This window comes from Saccopteryx bilineata, chromosome 5 (assembly GCF_036850765.1).
Source record: "Saccopteryx bilineata isolate mSacBil1 chromosome 5, mSacBil1_pri_phased_curated, whole genome shotgun sequence".
In the NCBI taxonomy this organism is placed as follows: Eukaryota; Metazoa; Chordata; class Mammalia; order Chiroptera; family Emballonuridae; genus Saccopteryx; species Saccopteryx bilineata.
Genome location: NC_089494.1, coordinates 110,860,673 through 110,883,406, shown reverse-complemented (window position 1 = coordinate 110,883,406; position 22,734 = coordinate 110,860,673). Strand labels below are relative to the sequence as shown.

Genomic DNA, 22,734 nt, shown 5'->3' with positions numbered 1-22,734 from the left:
AAATAGTCACAGGGATATACAGTACAGCACAGGGAATATAGCCGTTAATATGGTAATAACTGTGTATGGTGCCAGCTGGGCGCTAGAGTTATCAATGGGAACTCTTTGTAAATTACATGATTGTTTAACCACTATATTGTATGCCTGAAATTAATATAAAATAATATTGAATGTCAACTGTAATTATAACATAAAATTTAAATTTAATAAAGTGGGGAATTAATTTGTTCTTTCTCACCATGTGGTGAAGGTTTGTCTCCCACCTCCCCCTATTCAAAAACAAACAAGTGACAAGAGTGTGCACCTGCACAGTTCCTGCTGTTGGGATACCACACAGATTAAGCTCCATCTTAAATGACATCAAAGGCACAAGAGTGAAAAATTGTATAAAAATTTAAACATAATTAAGTATAAATAAGTAAACATAAGTATAGTTGTGGGTACTCCATTATGCTTAAGGTACACTGGATTATATCTTCTATGTAAACAAAAATGTAGCCCTTAAAAGTGAAGTCTCAATATATATCTATATCTATATGTATATATGTATATATCTATATATCTATATATTTTTTTAATTAATTAATTTTTTTGAGAGAGGCAAGGAAAGCGTCAGGTAACATTGAGCTGCTCCTGTATGTGGCCTGACTAGGAATCAAACCAGCAACCTCTGTACTCTGAGATGACACTCCAAACAGCTATCCATCCCGGGCTTAATTTTTATTTTTTATTTTATTTTTATTTTTTAGAGACAGAGAGAGGAAGGGAGGGGCAGTGAAGCATTCACTTGTTCCACTCAGTCGTGTACTCACTGGTTGTTTTCCCCACGTGTGCCTTGACTGGGGATTGAACCTACAACCTTGTTGTTTCAGGATGACACTCTTAACTGATTGAGCTAACTGGCCAGGGCAATGTCTCAACTCTTTGACCATTAGTCTTGGTCATTTTCTGGCTCAGATCTTTTAAAGATTCATAGCTTCATTACTGTAATTACAGTATCGCCTATATTTTTCTTCAGAAATGCTAAGATTTCCTTCATTTGGCTAATTAAGAGGCTCCCTACACCATATATTATCTTTGAGCTGGTTAATTACCAACACACATGGTTTAACTGTTTTTCTTTTTAAAAGAGACAACATAAAAACAATTAAATTTAGTGTAAGCTCCAACTAGCAAGGATACATTATTTCTTGGTATATTCAGAAAACACTACTTTTGGACTTCTTTTATGTGTGCATATTCTGTTTGTCTATATCTAACTTGAAGTTTTCTGTTTCAGTGAGAATTATTATTGTTATTGTTTTCTGAAAAGTTTTCCTGTATTTAATCCTATTTAAAATGTATTTAACTAAATAAAGCATACTCTACTGCTTTTGTTTGAAATCTTAGCAAGAAGGGTCAGGGACTGTATATTCTGCAAGATTTCAAACCTGACACATTAGTTGGAGGGTCATACATTTCTTTCTTCCTGTGTTTATGGAATGATGTCTTTCAGAGGGAAAAGTGTTATCTTTCTTAGATTAATGAAAGACTGTGAAATTTAACTATCCCAACACAGTTCACCCATACAAAAATTTTTTGCGCAATGCCTTTAATGGACGGTTACCCATTCATTTCTGGAAATTTCTAAAGAAAGTAGATGCTGCCTCCCACACTGTTCTCTGAATTATTGAACAAGCAATTGTTACAGAGGCCTTTTTTATGCTGAACCAAAATCTGTCTTCTTGATGCCATTTAATATCACTGGTCTTAAGTTTACTTTGAGAAATACATCTTATTTCTATTCTCTCTGAGAGCCCTTCAACATACTCAATATATCTTCTATTCTCCTCATATTTTTCCAAGTTGTCTCTTCACACAACTCCATATCTAACTGCATCATTATCATTTCCAAATTTTTGAGAATTATGATTATCTTCTATACATGTCTGCAGTTGGGTACAGATCCAAGATGTTTCCAATTGGTACTTAGAATACCAGAATGTTAACCATCTGTGTTCTATCTAGAGCAGTATGAGCAATAGAAATATACTGTTAGCCATATATATATATAGGCTTAACTTTATGTAGCCATATTAATAAAAAATAAAAACCAGTGAAATAAATTACAAATATATCACTTAATTGAATGTATACAAACTTTATTTTAACATGTTATAACTGTGATTCAGTAATAATGTTTTACTTTTTCTTACTAAGTCTTCAAAATCTGAAGTGTATATTTTTATACTTATATCACAACTAAATTTAAACTAACCATATTTCAAGTTCTGGTAACGACATGTGGCCAGTGGCTACAGTACTGGACAGTACAGTTCTACATAGTTTAATTTTACTAAGTTGGCCTATATACATATTAGAGTTTTTAAAGCTCATGTAACAGTCTAAGTTTATAGGGAGTTTATGGCCAATAAAACATCCAAGTTGGCATATCAGTTTCTACCACAATCTTATATTTTAAGAACCACAATTTTCATAAAACACATGTGTTGACTTGGGCCAACATTCTTTTTCTAGATTATCTGTAGTTTTGATTATGTACTCTACTAAGTCAACTTTTGGTTCTAGCTTGCTCATTCAAAACTTTTGCATGTATTCGTTTATTTTATTAAGACAGATTTAATCATACTAAACAGGAAAGGTACATGAAAATAATAGACTAGAGGCTCTCACGTATAATTTTAATTAATTGATCACCACGTAGTTAGCCAGCTTTAAAGCCATCGGCTACACCAGCATTCAGCATGCCATCTCCACCTAATACTAACTACTGTGTTTTCATGATGTACTGTCCAAATCACAGAATTCAATTTCCTCATCTCAGGATCTGTGAAAGCCAAGGGCCCTCATCTCCTGGTTTGCAGGGCCTAGTGCACTCTCTTCTCACAGCTGCCCCTGTGTGATGAGAAGAATATAGTGGTGCTGAAGATTTGTGAGTCCAAAGCTGATCATAAAAGGCACTGCAGACTCCACCTGCTCTCTTGCCTCACCCGCTCTGAGAGAATCCAGCTGCTGTGCCATGAGGACATCAAGTGGCCTCATAGAGAGGTTTACCTGGAGAAACACGGAGGCTGTCCATTAACAGCCAGTATGAACTTGCCAACTATATGGTAGCCACCTTGGAAGCAGACTCTCCTGCTTCAGTGAGGCCTACAGATGACCGCAGCCATAACAGACATCTGAGAGCAATCCTGTAAGAGCCCACAGGCAGGAACTGCACAGCTGAGCCCTTGAAGAACTCCCAATGCACAGAACCCATGACTATAATCATTTACTGCTTTATGCCACTAAAGTTGGAAGAAATTACACAGTATTAGGTTACCAGAACAAGACCTTAACACTTGGTATGACAGTATTTTGCTAATATACTGTTTCTCCAAGTATTCTAATGATCTTATTGGTAAATAGGAAAAATATACATACCTATGACATAAGCAAGACTTAAATGGGATAAATCAATATATTAACAGTGGTTTTCCTCTAAAAGATAAATAAAATACAAGCACTGTAATTATGTTCATATTTTTTCAGTATTCTCAGTTTTTTAATAATAAACATATTTCCAAAATTAAAAGAAAATAAATACCATGTAGGTGAAATAGTGATAAACTGATAAATACATTAACAGCGACTCCAAAAAGAGATGAATTCAGTCTTCCTTTTTTTTTATTTCTTTTTTTTTTTTTTTTTTAGTAATAAGGAGGTTAATGAGGAAGTCAGTTTAGCAGCAGCTACAACACAACATAGAAAGAGCATTTTACAGGCACTGTAAGGTAAGAGGCTCTCAAAGTCAGCATCAAGTCCCATATATTTGAATATATTCAATAGTCTCTTTCCTAAAATGCTACAATTTCCCTGAGTTTTTATTAATAGAATTATTTGAAACATTAGTGTGCCCAAGTATATGAGCCTTAATAGCAGAACCTCTATACTCACAGACTTCTTAAATATGTGTCTGTAATTGTAAAGCACTGAAGCATTGAGGGGCAGAAATTAATTAAATAATTTACTACAGAAGCATTACTTTTTCAGGCAGTAGTGCACACAGGATTCATTTTACTGTGACTACTTCTTAGTTAAAATAGATATGTATCAGAAAGGGGTTCTTGTCTATTGCGCGCTGGACCAGTAGGAACATAACGTGAGGAACACATCTAACTTTAGAGAGTATTGACACTGCTCTGCAGAGCCTCAGACGTGGAGTTACAGAACTGTAACTCTAGCTCATGTATCTCGGTAACTGATGTGCTCCTTCTGCTAGACACAATCCTAAAAATTCACTCAGTTCTTACTGTTCTATTCAGAAGAGCTTATTCTTGTGATGATTAATGTCCCATTATGCATAAAGGACAGTTTCAATTATGCTAAAACAACAAGAAATTTAATTAAAGTGTCTGACCCAAACAAAACACAATAAGAAACCTGACAATGTAAAATAGTTATACTATTCAGTAGTCTATTTAATATGTATTGTTAATCCAAATAATAAAATAAAAAGCAATAAATGGGATTATTTTAAATATTTTTTAAAAATACTTGTTTCTATTTGTCTTTTAAAATATGTGTATATAAAACACAACTGAAGATGACATCAGAGTAATGGTGGGGTAGGAAGAGATACCGATAAATCCCCCCAAAATTCAACAAGATCTTCAACCAGAAACAGAAAAACCTATCCTTGGAGCCTCCAGATGTTTCGCAATACACCCAAAGGTATGATCGAGCGAAAAATTGGCTAAATATATAACCAAACCCCGAAGGAAATAGGGAGTAAGAAATGCCCTGCCTTCCTCACTAACCTAAACAGGGTGGCTTTCACTGGAAACTGAGAATATAGAAACTAAGGTGGGAAAAGGGGGTGAATAGATCCAGGTCACAGCACAAATGGCTGAACCAGGCTGTGGCTCGGAGATCCAAGCCGAGGAAAAACTGTTCCTGTGACAACCCGGGCAATACAGCTAACACTCGCGCAAAACCCAGACGAAGAAAGACAAGCGGAGCAGCCATTTTACCCGATCTCCTGGTCGACGCGGGCAGATAGTGGGCGAGAGATTCCTTCCAAAGCCCCGGGAGGGTGCGCCCGTGTTACCCCACAGAGAGGCAGAGTCAGAGGCCTTTGTGTAGGCCGAAAGCCTCCGGGCTACCCCAGCGCCCTGGGAGAGCCACACACGGGGAGGGAGTGAGAACTAATTCCAACGCTGGAACTTTACCATGCGGGCGGGGGTTTCACTCAGAGGGTGAGGCCGCTGGTCTGATATCCTGGTCTGCGCGTGCAGATAGTGAGCGAGAGATTCCTCCGAGTGCCTCGGCAGTGCGCGCCCGTTTTATCGCACAGAGGGGCAGAGTCAGGGGCCTTTGTGAGGGCCAAAGCGGAATCTCGGGCCGCTCCAGCGCCTTGCAAAAGCCGCGCATGGGGACAGAGCGAGAGCCAATTCCAACACTGGAACGTTTCCATGCGGTTGGGGGTTTCACTCAGAGGGGGAGACTTCCGGCCTGACATCCTGGTCTGCGCACACGGAGAGTGGGCAAGAGACTCCTCCCAGCACCTCAGGAATGGGAGCCCGTGTTATCCCACAGAGGGGCAGAGTCAGGGGCCTTTGTGTAGGCCGAAAGCGGAATCTCAGGCTGCCCCAGAGCCTTGAAAAAGCCGTACATGGGGACGGAGCGAGAGCCAATTCCAACGCTGGAACTTTTCAGTGCGGGCGGGGGGTTTCACTCAGAGAGCGAGACTTCTGGCCTGACATCCTGGTCTGCGCGCGCAGATAGTGAGCGAGAGTTTACTCCAAGTGCCCCAGGACTGGGTGCCCGCCCGTGTTAATGGACAGAGTGGCAGAGCCAGAGGTCTTTGAGTGAGCGGAAGCCCCGCATGATTATGCTAGCAGCTCTGACTGACTGAACCTTACCCAGAGCCCTGTGCTGAGTGGAAATAGAGTGGGGAGTTGCCAGCTCTTTGAGCCTCTTACTATCCAGGCAGAGGCAGCAGCAACCCCATAGCTGGATTATCAGGCTACTAATTGAGGAAGGAAAGACTAGGAGAGAGGCTCCAGGAACACGGACTCTCTCACTGTCGGAGCCTATAAATGCTAATGAGCCTCGACTGCCAACGAGACTAAAGCACAATACATGACATCGCCACAGAGACTTATCAACTGCAAACCTCTACCTGAGCGTGCCTAAGGGGCAGAACCCGGGGTACAGAGTCACCAACCAGGAAGAGGGCGAAAAAAGAAAAAGCAAGAAGATATCCTCTCAAAATGAAGAATAATCCACAGACTTTATAACCTATCCCATTTTATTATATTTGTTTGTTTGTTTCTCTTATCTTCATCCTTGATTTTTTTTTTTCCTCCTCCTATTTGGTCGTTTAACTCTCTACCGGTCTTACTCTCTCCTCTCCTTGAACTACACTACCCATAAGTGTTACATCTCCCATTATCTTTTCTTTCCTCTTCCTTTCCCTCTATGAGGGTTGCACACCAAAACCCTTAACTCTCGCTCTCTTTCTCTCTCCTCTTTTTTCTTTTTTCTTCTTTTAGAGGTTCCCTCTTTTTTTTTTCTCTCTCTCTCTCTCTTTTCTCCCTCTATATTAGTTTCTTCCTTTCTCCTTTACATCTCCTCTCATTCAAACCTCAATAATGAACAAATTATCTTATCTGGGACTCAAACTTATGTTTGTGGCATTTTGGGGGGTTTTTACTTCACCTTTTTAACTCACTAGCAGTGCTCCCATCCCTGGCTCTCCATTTTATCAAGCTCTTGTTCCACTAAATACAATAGTAATTTTTTAATTTGTCCCCCCATTTTCCTGTTTCCCTCTTATTCCTCTCATCATAACTCTTAGTCAACCAACACCTAAACGCAAATCATTTTATTCTTGATCCAAATTTTTTCATTATTTGCTTTTTGTGGATCCATACCCCAACCTTTTTTTTATTTTTATTTTTATAATTTTTTTTTTTTTTCTTTCTTGCCCCTTTATCACTTTTCCCCAATTCAGGCTCTCCATTACAGGCATTGCTTATTCTATTAAATACAAAATAATTCACAGTTCACCAAAAGATTTTCTCAAGAAAGAGGGGAGAGGAGAGGGGAGGAAAAAAGGAGGGGGGGGAATAATTTCCTTTTTTTAAAATTTTTATTTTATTTTATTTTTCTTTATTTCATTATTAATTTAAACAAAAACTTTTTTCAATTTTTATTTTTTTAACTTTTTATTCTTTATTAAATCTCATTAATACTATAAACAAAACCACCCTCAGATGCCATTAAGGAAGAGAAAATCGAATATCATGGATACAAAAGAAAGATAGGTAACACAGATAGATGAGGAAAACTCTATGGAGAAAAAATTTAATATATTGGAAACCTTGGAGCTAAATGACAGAGAATTCAAGATAGAAATCCTAAAAATACTCAGAGATATACAAGAAAACACAGAAAGGCAACTTAGGGAGCTCAGAAAACAACTCAATGAACACAAAGAATATATGTCCAAGGAAATTGAAACTATAAAAACAAATCAAACAGAGATGAAAAACTCAATTCACGAGCTGAAAAACGAAGTTACAAGCTTAGCTAATAGAACAGGCCAGATAGAAGAGAGGCACAACAGAGAGAAGAAAAAGACTCAAAAATTTAAAAAAATGAGATAGCCCTACAAGAATTATCTGACTCCATCAGAAAGAATAACATAAGAATAATAGGTATATCAGAGGGAGAAGAGAGAGAAAATGGAATGGAGAACATACTCAAACAAATAATAGATGAGAACTTCCCAAGCCTGTGGAAAGAACTAAAGCCTCAAATTCATGAAGCAAACAGAACTCCGAGTTTTCTTAACCCCAACAAACCTACTCCAAGGCACATCATAATGAAACTGGCACAAACCAACGGAAAAGAAAAAATTCTCAAGGCAGCCAGGGAAAAGAAGAATACAACATATAAAGGAAGGCCCATTAGATTATCATCAGATTTCTCAGCAGAAACTCTACAAGCTAGAAGAGAGTGGACCCCAATATTTAAAGTCCTGAAAGAGAGGAACTTTCAGCCATGAATACTATACCCATCAAAGCTATCCTTTAAATATGAAGGAGAAATAAAAACATTCACAGATACAGAAAAGATGAGGGAATTTATCATCAGAAAACCCCCAATCCAGGAATTACTAAAGGGGGTTCTCCAATCAGATATAAAGAACAAAAAAAAAATAAAGCCACAAGTAAATGCTCCAAGAAGAACACAATAAAACCAAATTTAAAATATGACAACAAAAAAAGAAAGGGGGGAGAGGGTGGAGATTAACAGTAGCAAAGGACGATGGAGTGCAAAAGTACTCACAAAATAGTGCGCTACAATGAACAGGGTAGGAACCCTTTTCATTACTTAAAGGAAACGACTATCGAAAAAACCACCACAGAAGCACATGAGATAAAAGAGATTGCAACAGAGGAAAGATATATGGAATACAACCAAATAAAAAGAAAAGATAGAAAAACAAAAGAGAAGGATCAAACAAGAAACAAAACTAACAGAAAGCAATCTATAAAATGAAAATAGGGAACTCACAGTGTCAATAATTCCACTAAATGTAAACAGATTAAACTCACCAATGAAAAGACACAGAGTAGCAGAATGGATTAAAAAAGAAAATCCAACTGTATGCTGCCTACAGGAAACTCATCTAAGTAACAAGGATAAAAACAAATTCAAAGTGAAAGGCTGAAAAACAATACTCCAAGCAAATAACATCCAAAAAAAAGCAGGCGTAGCAATACTCATATCTGATAATGCTGACTACAAGACAACAAAAGTACTCAGAGACAAAAATGGCCATTTCATAATGGCTAAGGGGACACTGAATCAAGAAGACATAACAATTCTTAATATATATGCACCAAACCAAGGAGCACCAAAATATATAAGACAGCTACTTATTGACCTTAAAACAAAAACTGACAAAAATACAATCATACTTGGAAACCTCAATACACCGCTGACGGCTCTAGATCGGTCATCCAAACAGAGAATCAACAAAGATATAGTGGCCTTAAACAAAACACTAGAGCACCTGGATATGATAGACATCTACAGGACATTTCATCCCAAAGTGACAGAGTATACATTTCTCTCCAGTGTACATGGATCATTCTCAAGAATTGACCATATGTTGGGCCACAAAAACAACATCAGCAAATTCAGAAAAATCGAAGTTGTACCAAGCATATTTTCTGATCATAAAGCCTTGAAACTAGAATTCAACTGCAAAAAAGAGGAAAAAAATTCCACAAAAATGTGGAAACTAAACAACATACTTTTAAAAAATGAATGGGTCAAAGAAGAAATAAGTGCAGAGATCAAAAGATATATACAGACTAATGAAAATAACAATACAACATATCAGAATCTATGGGATGCAGCAAAAGCAGTGATAAGAGGGAAGTTCATATCACTTCAGGCATATATGAACAAACAAGAGAGAACCCAAGTGAACCACTTAACTTCACACTTTAAGGAACTAGAAAAAGAAGAACAAAGACAACCCAAAACCAGCCGAAGAAAGGAGATAATAAAAATCAGAGCAGAAATAAATGAAATAGAGAACAGTAAAACTATAGAAAAAATTAATAGAACAAAGAGCTGGTTCTTTGAAAAGCTCAACAAAATTGACAAACCCTTGGCGAGACTTACCAAGGAAAAAAGAGAAAGAACTCATATAAACAAAATCCAAAATGAAAGAGGAGAAATCACCACGGACACCGTAGATATACAAAGAATTATTGTAGAATAATATGAAAACCTTTATGCCACTAAATTCAACAATCTAGAAGAAATGGATAAATTCCTAGAACAATACAACCTTCCTAGACTGAGTCAAGAAGCAGCAGAAAGCCTAAACAGACCTATTAGTAGAGAAGAAATAGAAAAAACCATTAAAAACCTCCCCAAAAATAAAAGTCCAGGCCCTGACGGCTATACCAGCGAATTTTATCAAACATTCAAAGAAGACTTGGTTCCTATTCTACTGAAAGTCTTCCAAAAAATTGAAGAAGAAGCAATACTTCCAAATACATTTATGAGGCCAACATAACCCTCATACCAAAACCAGGCAAGGATGGCACAAAAAAAGAAAACTACAGACCAATATCTCTAATGAATACAGATGCTAAAATACTAAACAAAATACTAGCAAATCGAATACAACAACATATTAAAAAAATAATACATCATAATCAAGTGCGATTCATCCCAGAATCTCAAGGATGGTTCAACATACGTAAAACGGTTAAGACAATACACCATATCAACAAAACAAAGAACAAAAACCACATGATCTTATCAGTAGACGCAGAAAAGGCTTTCGATAAAATACAACACAATTTTATGTTTAAGACTCTCAACAAAATAGGTATAGAAGGAAAATATCTCAACATGATAAAGGCCATATATGATAAACCATCACCTAACATCATATTAAATGGCACAAAGCTGAAGGCTTTCCCCCTTAAATCAGGAACAAGACAGGGTTGTCCACTCTCTCCACTCTTATTTAATGGGGTACTAGAGGTTCTAGCCAGAGCAATCAGACAAGACAAAGAAATAAAAGGCATCCATATCGGAAAAGAAGAAGTAAAGGTATCACTTTGTGCAGATGAAATGATCCTATACATCGAAAACCCCAAAAAATCCACAAAAAGACTACTAGAAACAATAAGCCAATACAGTAAGGTCGCAGGATATAAAATTAACATACAGAAGTCAATAGCCTTTCTATATGCCAACAATGAAACAACTGAGAACGAACTCAAAAGAATAATCTCCTTCACAATTGCAACAAAAAAAATAAAATACTTAGGAATAAACATAACAAAGAATGTAAAGGACTTATATAATGAAAACTATAAACCATTGTTAAGAGAAATCGAAAAAGATATAATGAGATGGAAGACTATTCCTTGTTCTTGGTTAGGAAGAATAAATATAATCAAGATGGCCATATTACCCAAAGCAATGTAGAAATTTAATGCAATTCCCATCAAAATTCCAATGACATTTTTTAAAGAAATGGAGCAAAAAATCATCAGACTTATATGGAACTATAAAAAACCCCGAATAGCCAAAGCAATCCTAAAGAAAAAGAATGAAGCTGGGGGCATTACAATACCTGACTTCAAACTATATTATAGGGCCACGACAATCAAAACAGCATGGTATTGGCAGAAAAGTAGACACTCAGACCAAAGGAAGAGAATAGAAAGCCCAGAAATAAAACCACATATATATAGTCAAATAATTTTTGATAAAGGGGCCAAGAACATACAATGGAGAAAAGAAAGCCTCTTCAATAAATGGTGCTGGGAAAACTGGAAAGCCACATGCAAAAGAATGAAACTGGACTACAGTTTGTCCCCCTGTACTAAAATGAACTCAAAATGGATCAAAGATCTAAACATAAGACCTGAAACAATAAAGTACATAGAAGAAGACATAGGTACTCAACTCATGGACCTGGGTTTTAAAGAGCATTTTATGAATTTGACTCCAATGGCAAGAGAAGTGAAGGCAAAAATCAATGAATGGGACTACATCAGACTAAGAAGTTTTTTCCTCAGCAAGAGAAACTGATAACAAAATAAACAGAAAGCCAACTAAATGGGAAATGATGTTTTCAAACAACAGCTCAGATAAGGGCCTAATATCCAAAATATACAAAGAACTCATAAAACTCAACAACAAACAAACAAACAATCCAATAAAATATTGGGAAGAGGACATGAACAGACACTTCTCCCAGGAAGAAATACAAATGGCCAACAGATATATGAAAAGATGCTCATCTTTGTTAGTTATTAGAGAAATGCAAATCAAAACTGCAATGAGATACCACCTCACACCTGTTAGATTAGCTATTATTAACAAGACAGGTAATAGCCAATATTGGAGAGGCTGTGGAGAAAAAGGAACCCTCATCCACTGTTGGTGGGAATGTAAAGTAGTACAACCATTATGGAAGAAAGTATGGTGGTTCCTCAAAAAACTGGAAATAGAACTACCTTAGGACCCAGCAATCCCTCTACTGGGTATATACCCCCAAAACTCAGAAACATTGATACGTAAGGACACATGCAGCCCCATGTTCACTGCAGCATTGTTCACAGTGGCCAGGACATGGAAACAACCAAAAAGCCGTCAATAGATGACTGGATAAAGAAGATGTGGCACATATACACTATGGAATACTACTCAGCCATAAGAAATGATGACATCAGATCATTTACAGCAAAGTGGTGGGATCTTGATAACATGATACGAAGTGAAATAAGTAAATCAGGAAAAAACAGGAACTGCATTATTCCATATGTAGGTGGGATATAAAAGTGAAACTAAGAGACATTGATAAGAGTGTGGTGGTTACGGGGGAGGGGGAAAGGGAGAGGGAAAGGGGGAGGGGGAGGGGCACAAAGAAAACTAGATAGGAGATGACAGAGGACAATCTGACTTTGGTTGATGGGTATGCAACATAATTGAAAGACAAGATAACCTGGACTTGTTGATCTTTGAATATATGTATCCTGATTTATTGATGTCGCCCCATTAAAAAAATAAAATTATTAAAAAAAAACAAAAAACACAACTGACTTTTCAAGGATAGCTTAAAAATACATAGTTTTAAAAACCTTTTTAAAACATTTTCCCACTGATTGAAAGATAGAGTGAAGAAGGGAGATAGAGAGAAGCATCAACTGCCACTCTAATTAGTTGTTCCATTTAGCAGTGCACTAACTGATTGCTTCTCGTATGTACATGCCTTGACTGGGGACATGCTTTATCCACTGAGCAACCCAGCCAGGCTGTTCAATAATTCAAATGGACTAATAATTTCAAATATAATGGGGTAATATATAATATAAACTATATTCAATAGCAAATTCTATTTATGGCTTAACATGACTAAGAATAATAAAACAATAACTTTTTCTGATATGGAAAATGTCAAATACTAGGTTACAAATCTTAACCACAAATATTCTGATCATCAAGATTCATATTATCTAGATTTCCTCATATTTGAAATATATTTTCTCTTTAAAGATATTTTCAAATTTATGGCATCATAGTGCATTCTACAATAAGGTAGTTGGCTATTTTTGAGAAACAACTGCTAAGAAGTAGATATAAAAATAAAATTATAACTCAGTCTGCAGAAGTATAATAAATGCTACCTGAGTGTTGCAAATCAAAATATGTAATAAAAATCCATTTGTCTTGCAGTTAGTTGTTTAGAATACAGTTGATGCTACTTGAAATGAAAGGAAAATAATTATGCTGGAGTACAGCATAAATCTGTGAAGATATGTAAAACTTTTTCAAAATAACAGTATGATCAAAAAACTAGGGTCTCTGGCACTAGAAATATAGGAATATGTCCCAGCTCTGCAACTGTGAAGTAGGGTGCTTACATGAGTTAGCTTCTCTAAGTCTCCACCTCTACAAGAAATAGCACGGGCTAAGGAACACGGGCTTGGGGAGGTGTCAACTGACAACCCACTTCCCAAATAAGAGGCATGGCATGAGTACTCAACAAAGGTTTCTTCAATCTTCTAAAGTCCCTTTTTAAAATGGTTACCGAAGGAGAAACAGGGCAATGGATAGGAAAGGGAGAATTAGAGAAATAACCTATTATTCATATAAATATATACATTTTCTTACACTCCCATAAGCAGTAGAATAAACTATAGTATAGGTAGCAGAATACTAAATATCAGGGAAATGAATAAGTAACCATGTACTTATTTAACTAATAAGAACAGACACAAGGCTGAGAAGCGATATCCAACTATTGAACAATGTGGGTATATTTCACAAACTTGTGTTGTATAAAAGAAGACACATCATAAAATAAAATAATACATATTTTATGTATCTATAATACATATTTTATGAATCTATCTATCTATCATGTATTTATCTATCTATCTATCCATCTATCTTTCACCTACCTAAAGTACATAGACAAAACTAAACTGTCAAAAGCTTAAACAGTGGCATCCCTTGTCGTGGGTAGTAGAAAGAAACAATGATGTTGTACTTCTTTATCTGGCTGATGGTTATAGGGATGTGTTGTTTGCAAATACGCATCAGGCTATCCTCATAATATGTGCACGTGTATGCATGTTAACACTTCAACTAGCATTTTAAGTATGAATAGTTTAAATATGTACTCAAATATTTTGCTCCAAATTCCATGCACTCCCTACTAAGCCACATGTAATTATAACAGATTAAATATCAATCGTAAAGGGCAAATGAGGACAGACCAGTGTCCAGGTCCAGAAAGGAACAGAAGGGCATTAAATTCAAGTTCAAATTATTTTGAAATACTAAGGAGAAAAATTAGTATATCCTTTGTCTTAAATAATATTTTCTCTAAATCACTGTCATGTATACTGGTAATTTCTGGCTACTTAGGTCTTTTCTCTGGTAGAACACTTGGATTTAAAAAAATTGGACCCACTAAACAAGTGATTCTCAATCTTCAACATTCATCAGAATCACGTGATCAACTCTAGGGCCCACCCTAGAGTTTCCACTTCAGTGGTTCTGGGCAGGGCCCTAGAATTTGCATTGCCAACAACTGCCAGGTGACCCTGGTGCTGCTGTTCTGGGGTTGGACACTGAGAACTGGTATCCAGGAAAAACTATAAGTTTCAGTCCTGAGTCATATTAAGTAAGTTTGGGAATATCCTTTGTATTTCCACCAAAAATAAGAACGGACAGAGACAAAAGTGAAGGGGTTACCAGAGAGAATGGAAGAGGAAGGGGAGTAAAGAGGGACAAATATACAGTGACGGAAAATGATTTGACTTTGGGTGATGGGCACACAACAGAATTAACAGTTAAATGCTACAGAGATGTTTACCTGAAACCTGTGTATCCCTTTTTTTTTTTTTTTTTTTGACAGAGAGAGAGAGAGAGAGTCAGAGAGAGGGACAGATAAAGACAGACAGACTGGAAGGGAGAGAGATGAGAAACATCAATTCTTTGTTGTGGTACCTTAGTCTTTCATTGATTGCTTTCTCATATGTGCCTTGACCAGGGGCTACAGCAGAGTGAGTGATCCCTTACTCAAGCCAGCCACTTTGGGCTTAAACCAGCGATCTTCGACTTCAAGCCAGTGACCTTTGGGCTCAAACCAGTGACCATGGAGTCATGTCTAGGATCCTATACACAAGCCTGCACTCAAGCCAGCAACCTCAGGGTTTTGAAGCTGGGTCGTCTGTGTCCCAGTCTGATTCTCTATGCACTGCGCCACTGCCTGGTCAGGCGAAACCTATTTTTCTTACTGACCAACAGTATCCCATTAAATTTAATTTCTAAATAAAAATAAAGAGTATCAACTATTATAAAGAGATATATTGTAATTTATAACAGAGTTACAAGTTAAGATTTTGGTACAAAGTAGATGCAATATTAAAAGGCTGGTATTTTTATTTTTGTTTCTAGGCTTTCCCTTGTTAAGAGTCTCAGAATTCTTTAATAGGTGGAATTGGCCAGTTCACTTAAGTTCAGTGATCGTCCATCCTCACTGCACATTACAATCTCCTCTGGAGTTTTTAAAATTCCCATATTTGGGCTATATCCCTGGCCAATTAAATCAGAGTGTCTTAAAGGTGGGACCGAAGCATGAATCCTTTGTAAATTTCTCTAGGTGATTCTCATGTGCAGTCAAGATTGAGAATCCACACATCAGTTCCACAAATTCTGACTGTTTACTATGTCCCATTTGCTGTAGAAAACTCCATAATCCTTAAAATGAATAAAGTAAATTCTTGACTTTAAGGGCCTTTTAACAGTTTAGTTAAGGGGATGTACTCATAAATGGAAGCTCAATATAATAATGGAAACAGGGGCCAAATAATGGTTCAAATGTAAATATGAACCAGGGGCCAAGAAAGCATCAAGAAGGGCCACTTACATTCAATCAGCAGAAGAGTAGTGATAGCCCCATTATGGGAGGGACCTGGTGTTTCAAGGAACTGTGGGAAATCCCAGCAGTGCAGAAAGAAAAATGAAAAACTGGGAAGTTGTGAAAGGTAAAGCTAGAAAGACAGGCAAGGCCTTGTAAATTGTGTTATGATCTTTGGTCTTTATCCCAAAACACTCTGGAAAGATTTAAACAGAGAATGACAATCAGATTTTTTTTTTTTTGTATTTTTCTGAAGCTGGAATCGGGGAGAGTCAGACAGACTCCAGCATGCGCCTGACCGGGATCCACCCGGCACGCTCACCAGGGGCGATGCTCTGCCCACCAGGGGGCGACGCTCTGCCCCTCCAGGGTGTCGCTCTGCTGCGACCAGAGCCACTCTAGCGCCTGGGGCAGAGGCCAAGGAGCCATCCCCAGCGCCCGGGCCATCCTCGCTCCAATGGAGCCCCGGCTGTGGGAGGGGAAGAGAGAGACAGAGAGGAAGGAGGGGGGGGCGGGTGGAGAAGCAAATGGGCGCCTCTCCTATGTGCCCTGGCCGGGAATCGAACCCAGGTCCCCTGCATGCCAGGCCGACACTCTACCGCTGAGCCAACCAGCCAGGGCCCAGATTTATTTTTATAAAGATCAGTTTAACTTGAGTGTGGAAAAGTGTTTAAAAGACCCAAGAGTGATTGAATAAAACCTGCTAGGGCCACGACATTCTCTCCAACTAAAGATAATGTGCCTGACCAGGCGGTGGCGCAGTGGATAGAGCGTCGGACTGGGATGCGGAAGACCCAGGTTCGAGACCCCGAGGTCGCCAGCTTGAGTGCAGGTTCATCTGGATTGAGCAAGGGCTCACCAGCTTGAGCTCAAGGTCCCTGGCTCGAGCAAGGGGTTACTCGGTCTGCTGAAGGCTCGAGGTCAAGGCACATATGAGAAAGCAATCAATGAACAATTAAGGTGTTGCAATGTGCAACAAAAAACTAATGATTGATGCTTCTCATCTCTCCATTCCTGTCTGTCTATCCCTCTCTCTGACTCTCTCTGTCTCTATAAAAAAAGAAAAAAATAAACAAATAAAGATAATGTAAGCACATTGTACCTCCATGCCCCAGAACTCTTTTCTTTTAATTGAAATATATTTGACATATAACTGTGTAAATTTAAGGTGTATAACCTCTTTTGATAGATTTATATTGTAATGCAATTGCCATTGTAAGGATAATTAGCAACTCTACCATGTTACATAATTATCCTTTCTTTTAAGTAGTTCAAACAATTGACTTCAGTCTCTTAGCGAGTTTGGTAATTATAATGCAATATTGTTTTCTAAATTCACTGTGCTGTGCATTATATCTCTAGGGCTTATTTACTACTTGTTGTAAGTTTGAACCCTATAAAAAGTCCATCCCATACCCTCATCCACTATCCCCTGGCAACCACCATTTTGTCTCTGTTTTTACAAAGTTTGGCTTTTTGAAATCCACATATTAGTGATACCCTACATTACTGTCTTTCTCTCTAGGACCCATCATTCATCCTTCTCCACCCTTCAGACAAGGATGCAGGTGCGAGAATGCAGGCAGGAAAACTCCAGCTGAGACAGTGTACATTAATCAGTGTTCATACTGATGGTCACAGGCCAGAGAGAAAAGCATTTTGTGGGTTCTTTTTCCTTGGTCAAATAATATACTGTTTTTTCTAGAAATATTTATCTCAAATATTTGTTACATCCTAAAAAATAGTTGGATAAACTTAACAATCTGGATATATAAGGTGGGACTTCTTTTTTCTATATATTTGACATTTGATTATGAGAATTTAATATCTGAAAAAGGAAGAAAATGTTAAGAATAATCTGATTTCCTGCTCTTTTCTTGAGTATTTCAGGGACATCTACCTAAAGGTTTCTGTTTGCTTTGCTTTACAGTCTGTTTCTGTGTAAATAGAGTCACCAACTGAGATGCTTACAAAGGTCAGACAAGCACTGCAATTGTGAGAAGGAGCCTAGGTATAAAAAAATTGATCTATCAGAGATAATCCCACAAATACTGAGGCACTTCAGCAGAGGCACCAGATTTAAGCACTATGACCACCAGCAGTTGGAATCCAGCCTTTAAGTTTTTCTAGTTCAGCTCATTTGCTTGTAATGAAGATAAAGACAAATCATTGTACAAAGTCAATTTGCTAGGGTGTAGCTATTACTTCCTACTTGAAAGACCTTGGGTAAATTTCTAAATCTGTCTCATCCTGCAGTTTCCAGCTGTTCAAGGAGATTGACTTATCTCCTTGCTAAAATCAGGATAATAGCATCTACCTAATGCTTAGTATATGATGACTCGTGATTCCCTATTTTTATGTATAAATGGGAATAAAAGGAATAAAACACACCAAAATAGTTTTAGAGGATCTGTTTGGATTTTGTGTGAGTGTTTTTTCTTCTATGTTTGTTAATGGGCATTATGCACATCTGCATGCTCACACACACACACACACACTACGCATAACATTTAATTACTCTAAAACCATCAATAACCCCAAATTGCTATCTCATTATAAACTGTATAGAATAGAATGAGATTCAAGGTATTCCATAATTTGGGTTTAACATGATTTACAGCTTTGTTTTGCTCTCTCCAAATTGTCAACCTGTGGGTAAGTCTGATTTGACTGCTATTCCTCAAGACTTCATGTTACTTCCATGAAGTCCCAAGTTGTCTGCCCATCTAGAATACTTCTCCTTCATCTGTACTTATTAGATCTTCAAAGTCCAGCATATGGTTCTTTCTCCAACATGATTATCTTGATGTATGTGGTAGATATGTTTGATCATATTACTTCTATGGGATTGTATGTTTCTATAAGATGATTCTGTCTGTACATACCTATGCTCACACACATACACAATCTTGCATAATATCTATTCTATCAGTTTACACTTGAAAGATGATGAAAAAATAAAATGAGTTATAAATAAAGTGGGATATGATTGTAAAATTTAGTTTGATCTTTTCTTTTCTTATTAAAATAATCCAGGACTGATGTACCACAAATTATTTTTCCTGAAAATAAATCAAACAAAAGACACAAAGTAAGATTTGCTTAATATGTTAATGGTGTTAACTTATACTTTTTATTTATTTATTCATTTTAGAGAGGAGAGAGAGAGAAGTGGGGGAGGAGCAGGAAGCATCAACCCTCATATGTGCCTTGACCAGGCAAGCCTAGGGTTTTGAACTGGCAACCTCAGCATTCTAGTACCTTATACTTTTGATATTAATTGTATTCTCATATAAATTTGATATATTTTGCCCACATATCCAAAGTCAACCTAATTTTACACATTCTAGTTCAGAGGAGCCCTACCATTATGCATTCCCAAAAGCATAAGTGATACAGTTTTCTACATAATTTTTTGTTAGTTATTTGATATGAGTGTAGTGACATCCCTTTTTTTAATTTGCATATACTTAATGGTTAATGATATTAACTATATTTTTGTGTTCTTATTTGTAATCTGTATATCCTCTTCAATGAAATGTCTCATATTTTGCCCATTTTCTGATTACACAGTGTTTTGGTAACTCCTGAGTTCAAGAGTCTTGATATAGCCTAGATATTAGTCTTTTGTTGAATATCTAAATTGCAAATATTCTCTCCCAATGGATATTTTAATAATAGGGTCTTTCACAGAACAATACTTTATCCTGTGTACACTATAAATTTGATATAGTGTAAAAACTATTTTCATAGCCAGAGATCTCAATAATTTTCTGCTTTTTTCCCCCTAAAAGTTTTAAAGATTTACATTTCTAAATTTAAATCCATAACTCATTTTGAGTTTTTATATAGTATAAGACTTGGGTCAATGTATTTTGGTTTGTTTTAACTATGGAAGTCCAATTTCTCCAGAACCACTGGTTGACAAGGCTATATCTTCCCTTCAATAAACTGCTTTTGCACATTTGTCAAAAATCTATTCAGTGTATTTGTATGGGACTATTTCTGGGTGTATTATTCTGTCCTTTTTATGGATGTGTCTATCCCTCTGCCAGTTCCACTTAGCCTTAATTTCTGTGGCTACTAAGACTTGAGTTTTTTTAAGTTTATTATCAGTTTAATATAGAACTCATTTTAAGTTAAAATTGCTTAAATAAACTATTATTTTTTAAAAATTGGGAAATATTATAATGTTTTTGTTTATAAAAGTCAACTATTTTTGTTACTATTACATGTGGTTTTCAAAATATCATTAAATATGGTAACACAGCAAAACCTGAGGTAAAAGGCTAAGATACGTTATTAAAAAAAGCATTTGATTTCAATCTCTCTTACTTTTCTGGTATAAATTAATTATTTTAAATAAAAATATATAATTTCATCTAAAAATATAGCACATATGCATTCCAAACAACTAAAACCATCAAACAGAAGGTCCTTCGAACTGTGAAATTTCATGTGCTCAAAAGTGTTAAATGTATTATATGAGGCTTTCAGCCTTAATGTATATAAATTTTTATTATCTGTCCTATAAAACTTTCTTGAATGATTTCCAATCACTTATTTTCCACAGAAGCTAATCTGCTGAACTGGCTTTTCAATATTTACTTTGCTTTTTAATGGTGTGAATTATATCTAAGTACAAAATACTTAACCATATACACTGCTTTAATAGTACTATAGAGCTCTAACAAAATTATGAAACCCTAATTCGAATTAGTGTTTTGTTCGTTCAGAATTTTTGGCTTGTCCCACTTTCAGAATTTTTTACAATAGTGAGGCTTATGCTTAAACACCACCATGTAAAGCCAGTAGCTGCGGTCACCATCACAGCCGCCTGGCCTGTGCAGGTTTGCATCTGATTCTGACAGGCGGTAATGAAACAACAGAGCCAATAACTGGTGGGCCATTACCTTTAGTCCCAGCTTGCACCCACTGGGCAAATAAAAACACACACTGGGCTCCAAAACCCACTCATTCAGTGCTCACAAAGCTACTGACTTATCCAAGTTTCCTAGAATCAAAGGTTTCTAGCTCACTAGCCTTATTCATCTCTGTTCCCCATCTCCTTCTCTCTGCACAAACTCTGCACCCTCAGCACTCCGCCATCCTGGCTGCTTCTCCTGTTCTCTCCACGTGGCCTTTCTCTGCTTTCCTACAGCATGGGCTTCTCCTAGAACGTAATCACTCCTCTCCCAGAACAACATGATCTCTCTTCCTTTTAAAACCTTTTGGCATGAAAGTCCTCCCCCAACACATATTAACATAATCACGCCCATCCCAAGCAATCACCTGGGCGATGGGCTTCCACATGGGCAGCGCCATCTTTAACAAAGTGAACATAATATATTTTATCTGCCCAACACCACCAAAGGACCTATTCACCATAACTTAAATAAATATTTTCACCAGTCCCTTCCCACTGTCCACACTGCCATTCAGGGAACAGGCATTAAGAAAATTCCCTGATCTATATACATACACGAAACATCCAAATATAGAGTAAGGTGAGTCTGAAAATGTCAAACTGCCCTATTTGTCGGATTTGCTAACTCAAAACACTCCTCTCTAAAAGAGATAGTCTTGGACCAGCATTGGCACTTGGCTCACTGCCCCAGGTATCTGCTAGTCAGCTATAGAAGAAAAGACATTGCTTAGAAACTTCTCTTGTGCAATACTGGTCATTAGTGACCCCTGAAGTTGTTAGACATGCCAAGTTTTCTCTAAGTGAGAAGATACCCAAGTAAACTATGAACTATCACCTGAATTCAGCACAATGAAAAGTTTTACAAGGAAGGTCACTGTTTTACCTGTTTGACATCATATGCCAGAAGAACATATTTCAAGTCTGGTGAAACGGAGTGTCTTGATGCTTTGAAGGTTACCTAAAAACAAAACAAAACAATAATCTTTAAAAGCTTAATGACAAAGAGATTAATGTATATTTAAATCTATAAATATTTTAAAAATCTAAATTTTCATAACATTGTTAAATAGGCATTCTCATTCCTGCATTAAATATGCACATACAGATGGGTATAAAAACTTAAAGGCTATATTAGAAATTTTTGCCATCTTTATTTATTTGTTATTACTGTAAAACAGTGTTCATATTTTCATTATAAGAAATAAAAATTAAAAACTGATTGAACTTTCTAAGTAACCAAAATGCTTTTATATTTGCATGTTCATAACAATAAAAGCAAACAGGACATTCTATAGCTTCGTGATTTTGACTGTATTTTTGTGAAGTTTACATACATATTTATATTGAAAGAAGACTCTTATATTAAAGACAGAAACTCTTTCTTTTTGTATTTTTTTTTTGACAGAGAGTGAGAGAGAGGGACAGACAGGAAGGGAGAGAGATGAGAAACATCAACCCCTCACCATGGCTCACTAGTTGTTCATTGATTGATTTCTCATATGTGCCTTGACTGGGGGCTACAGCAGACCAAGTGACTCCTTGCTCAAGCCAGTAACCTTGGGCTCAAGTTGGTGAGCCTTGCTCAAACCAGATCAGCCAACACTCAAGCTGGTGACCTCGGGGTCTTGAACCTGGGTCCTCCACATCCCAGTCCGATGCTCTATCCACTGCGCCACTGACTGGTCAGGCTTTTTTTGTATTCTTTTTTCTTTTTACAAAGTGAGAAGCGAAGGAAGGAAAACAGACAGACTCCTGCATGCGCCTGACTGGGATCCACCGGGCATGCTCACCAGGGGGTGATGCTTGGCCCTTCCAGGGCATTGCTGCGCTGCAACAAGAGCCA

General features: G+C 37.1%; 1 protein-coding gene across 4 annotated transcripts in view; it reads right to left on the bottom strand.

The window, feature by feature from the left end:
• Window positions 1–22,734, bottom strand: part of DPP10 (dipeptidyl peptidase like 10) — a 713,505-nt gene that overhangs the window by 336,309 nt on the left and 354,462 nt on the right. For all 4 annotated transcript variants that reach the window (XM_066280442.1, XM_066280446.1, XM_066280443.1 and 1 more), the window contains exon 5: window positions 21,775–21,849. In XM_066280442.1, the coding sequence (XP_066136539.1) occupies window positions 21,775–21,849 (75 nt within the window). The remainder of the gene's footprint in view (window positions 1–21,774; window positions 21,850–22,734) is intronic.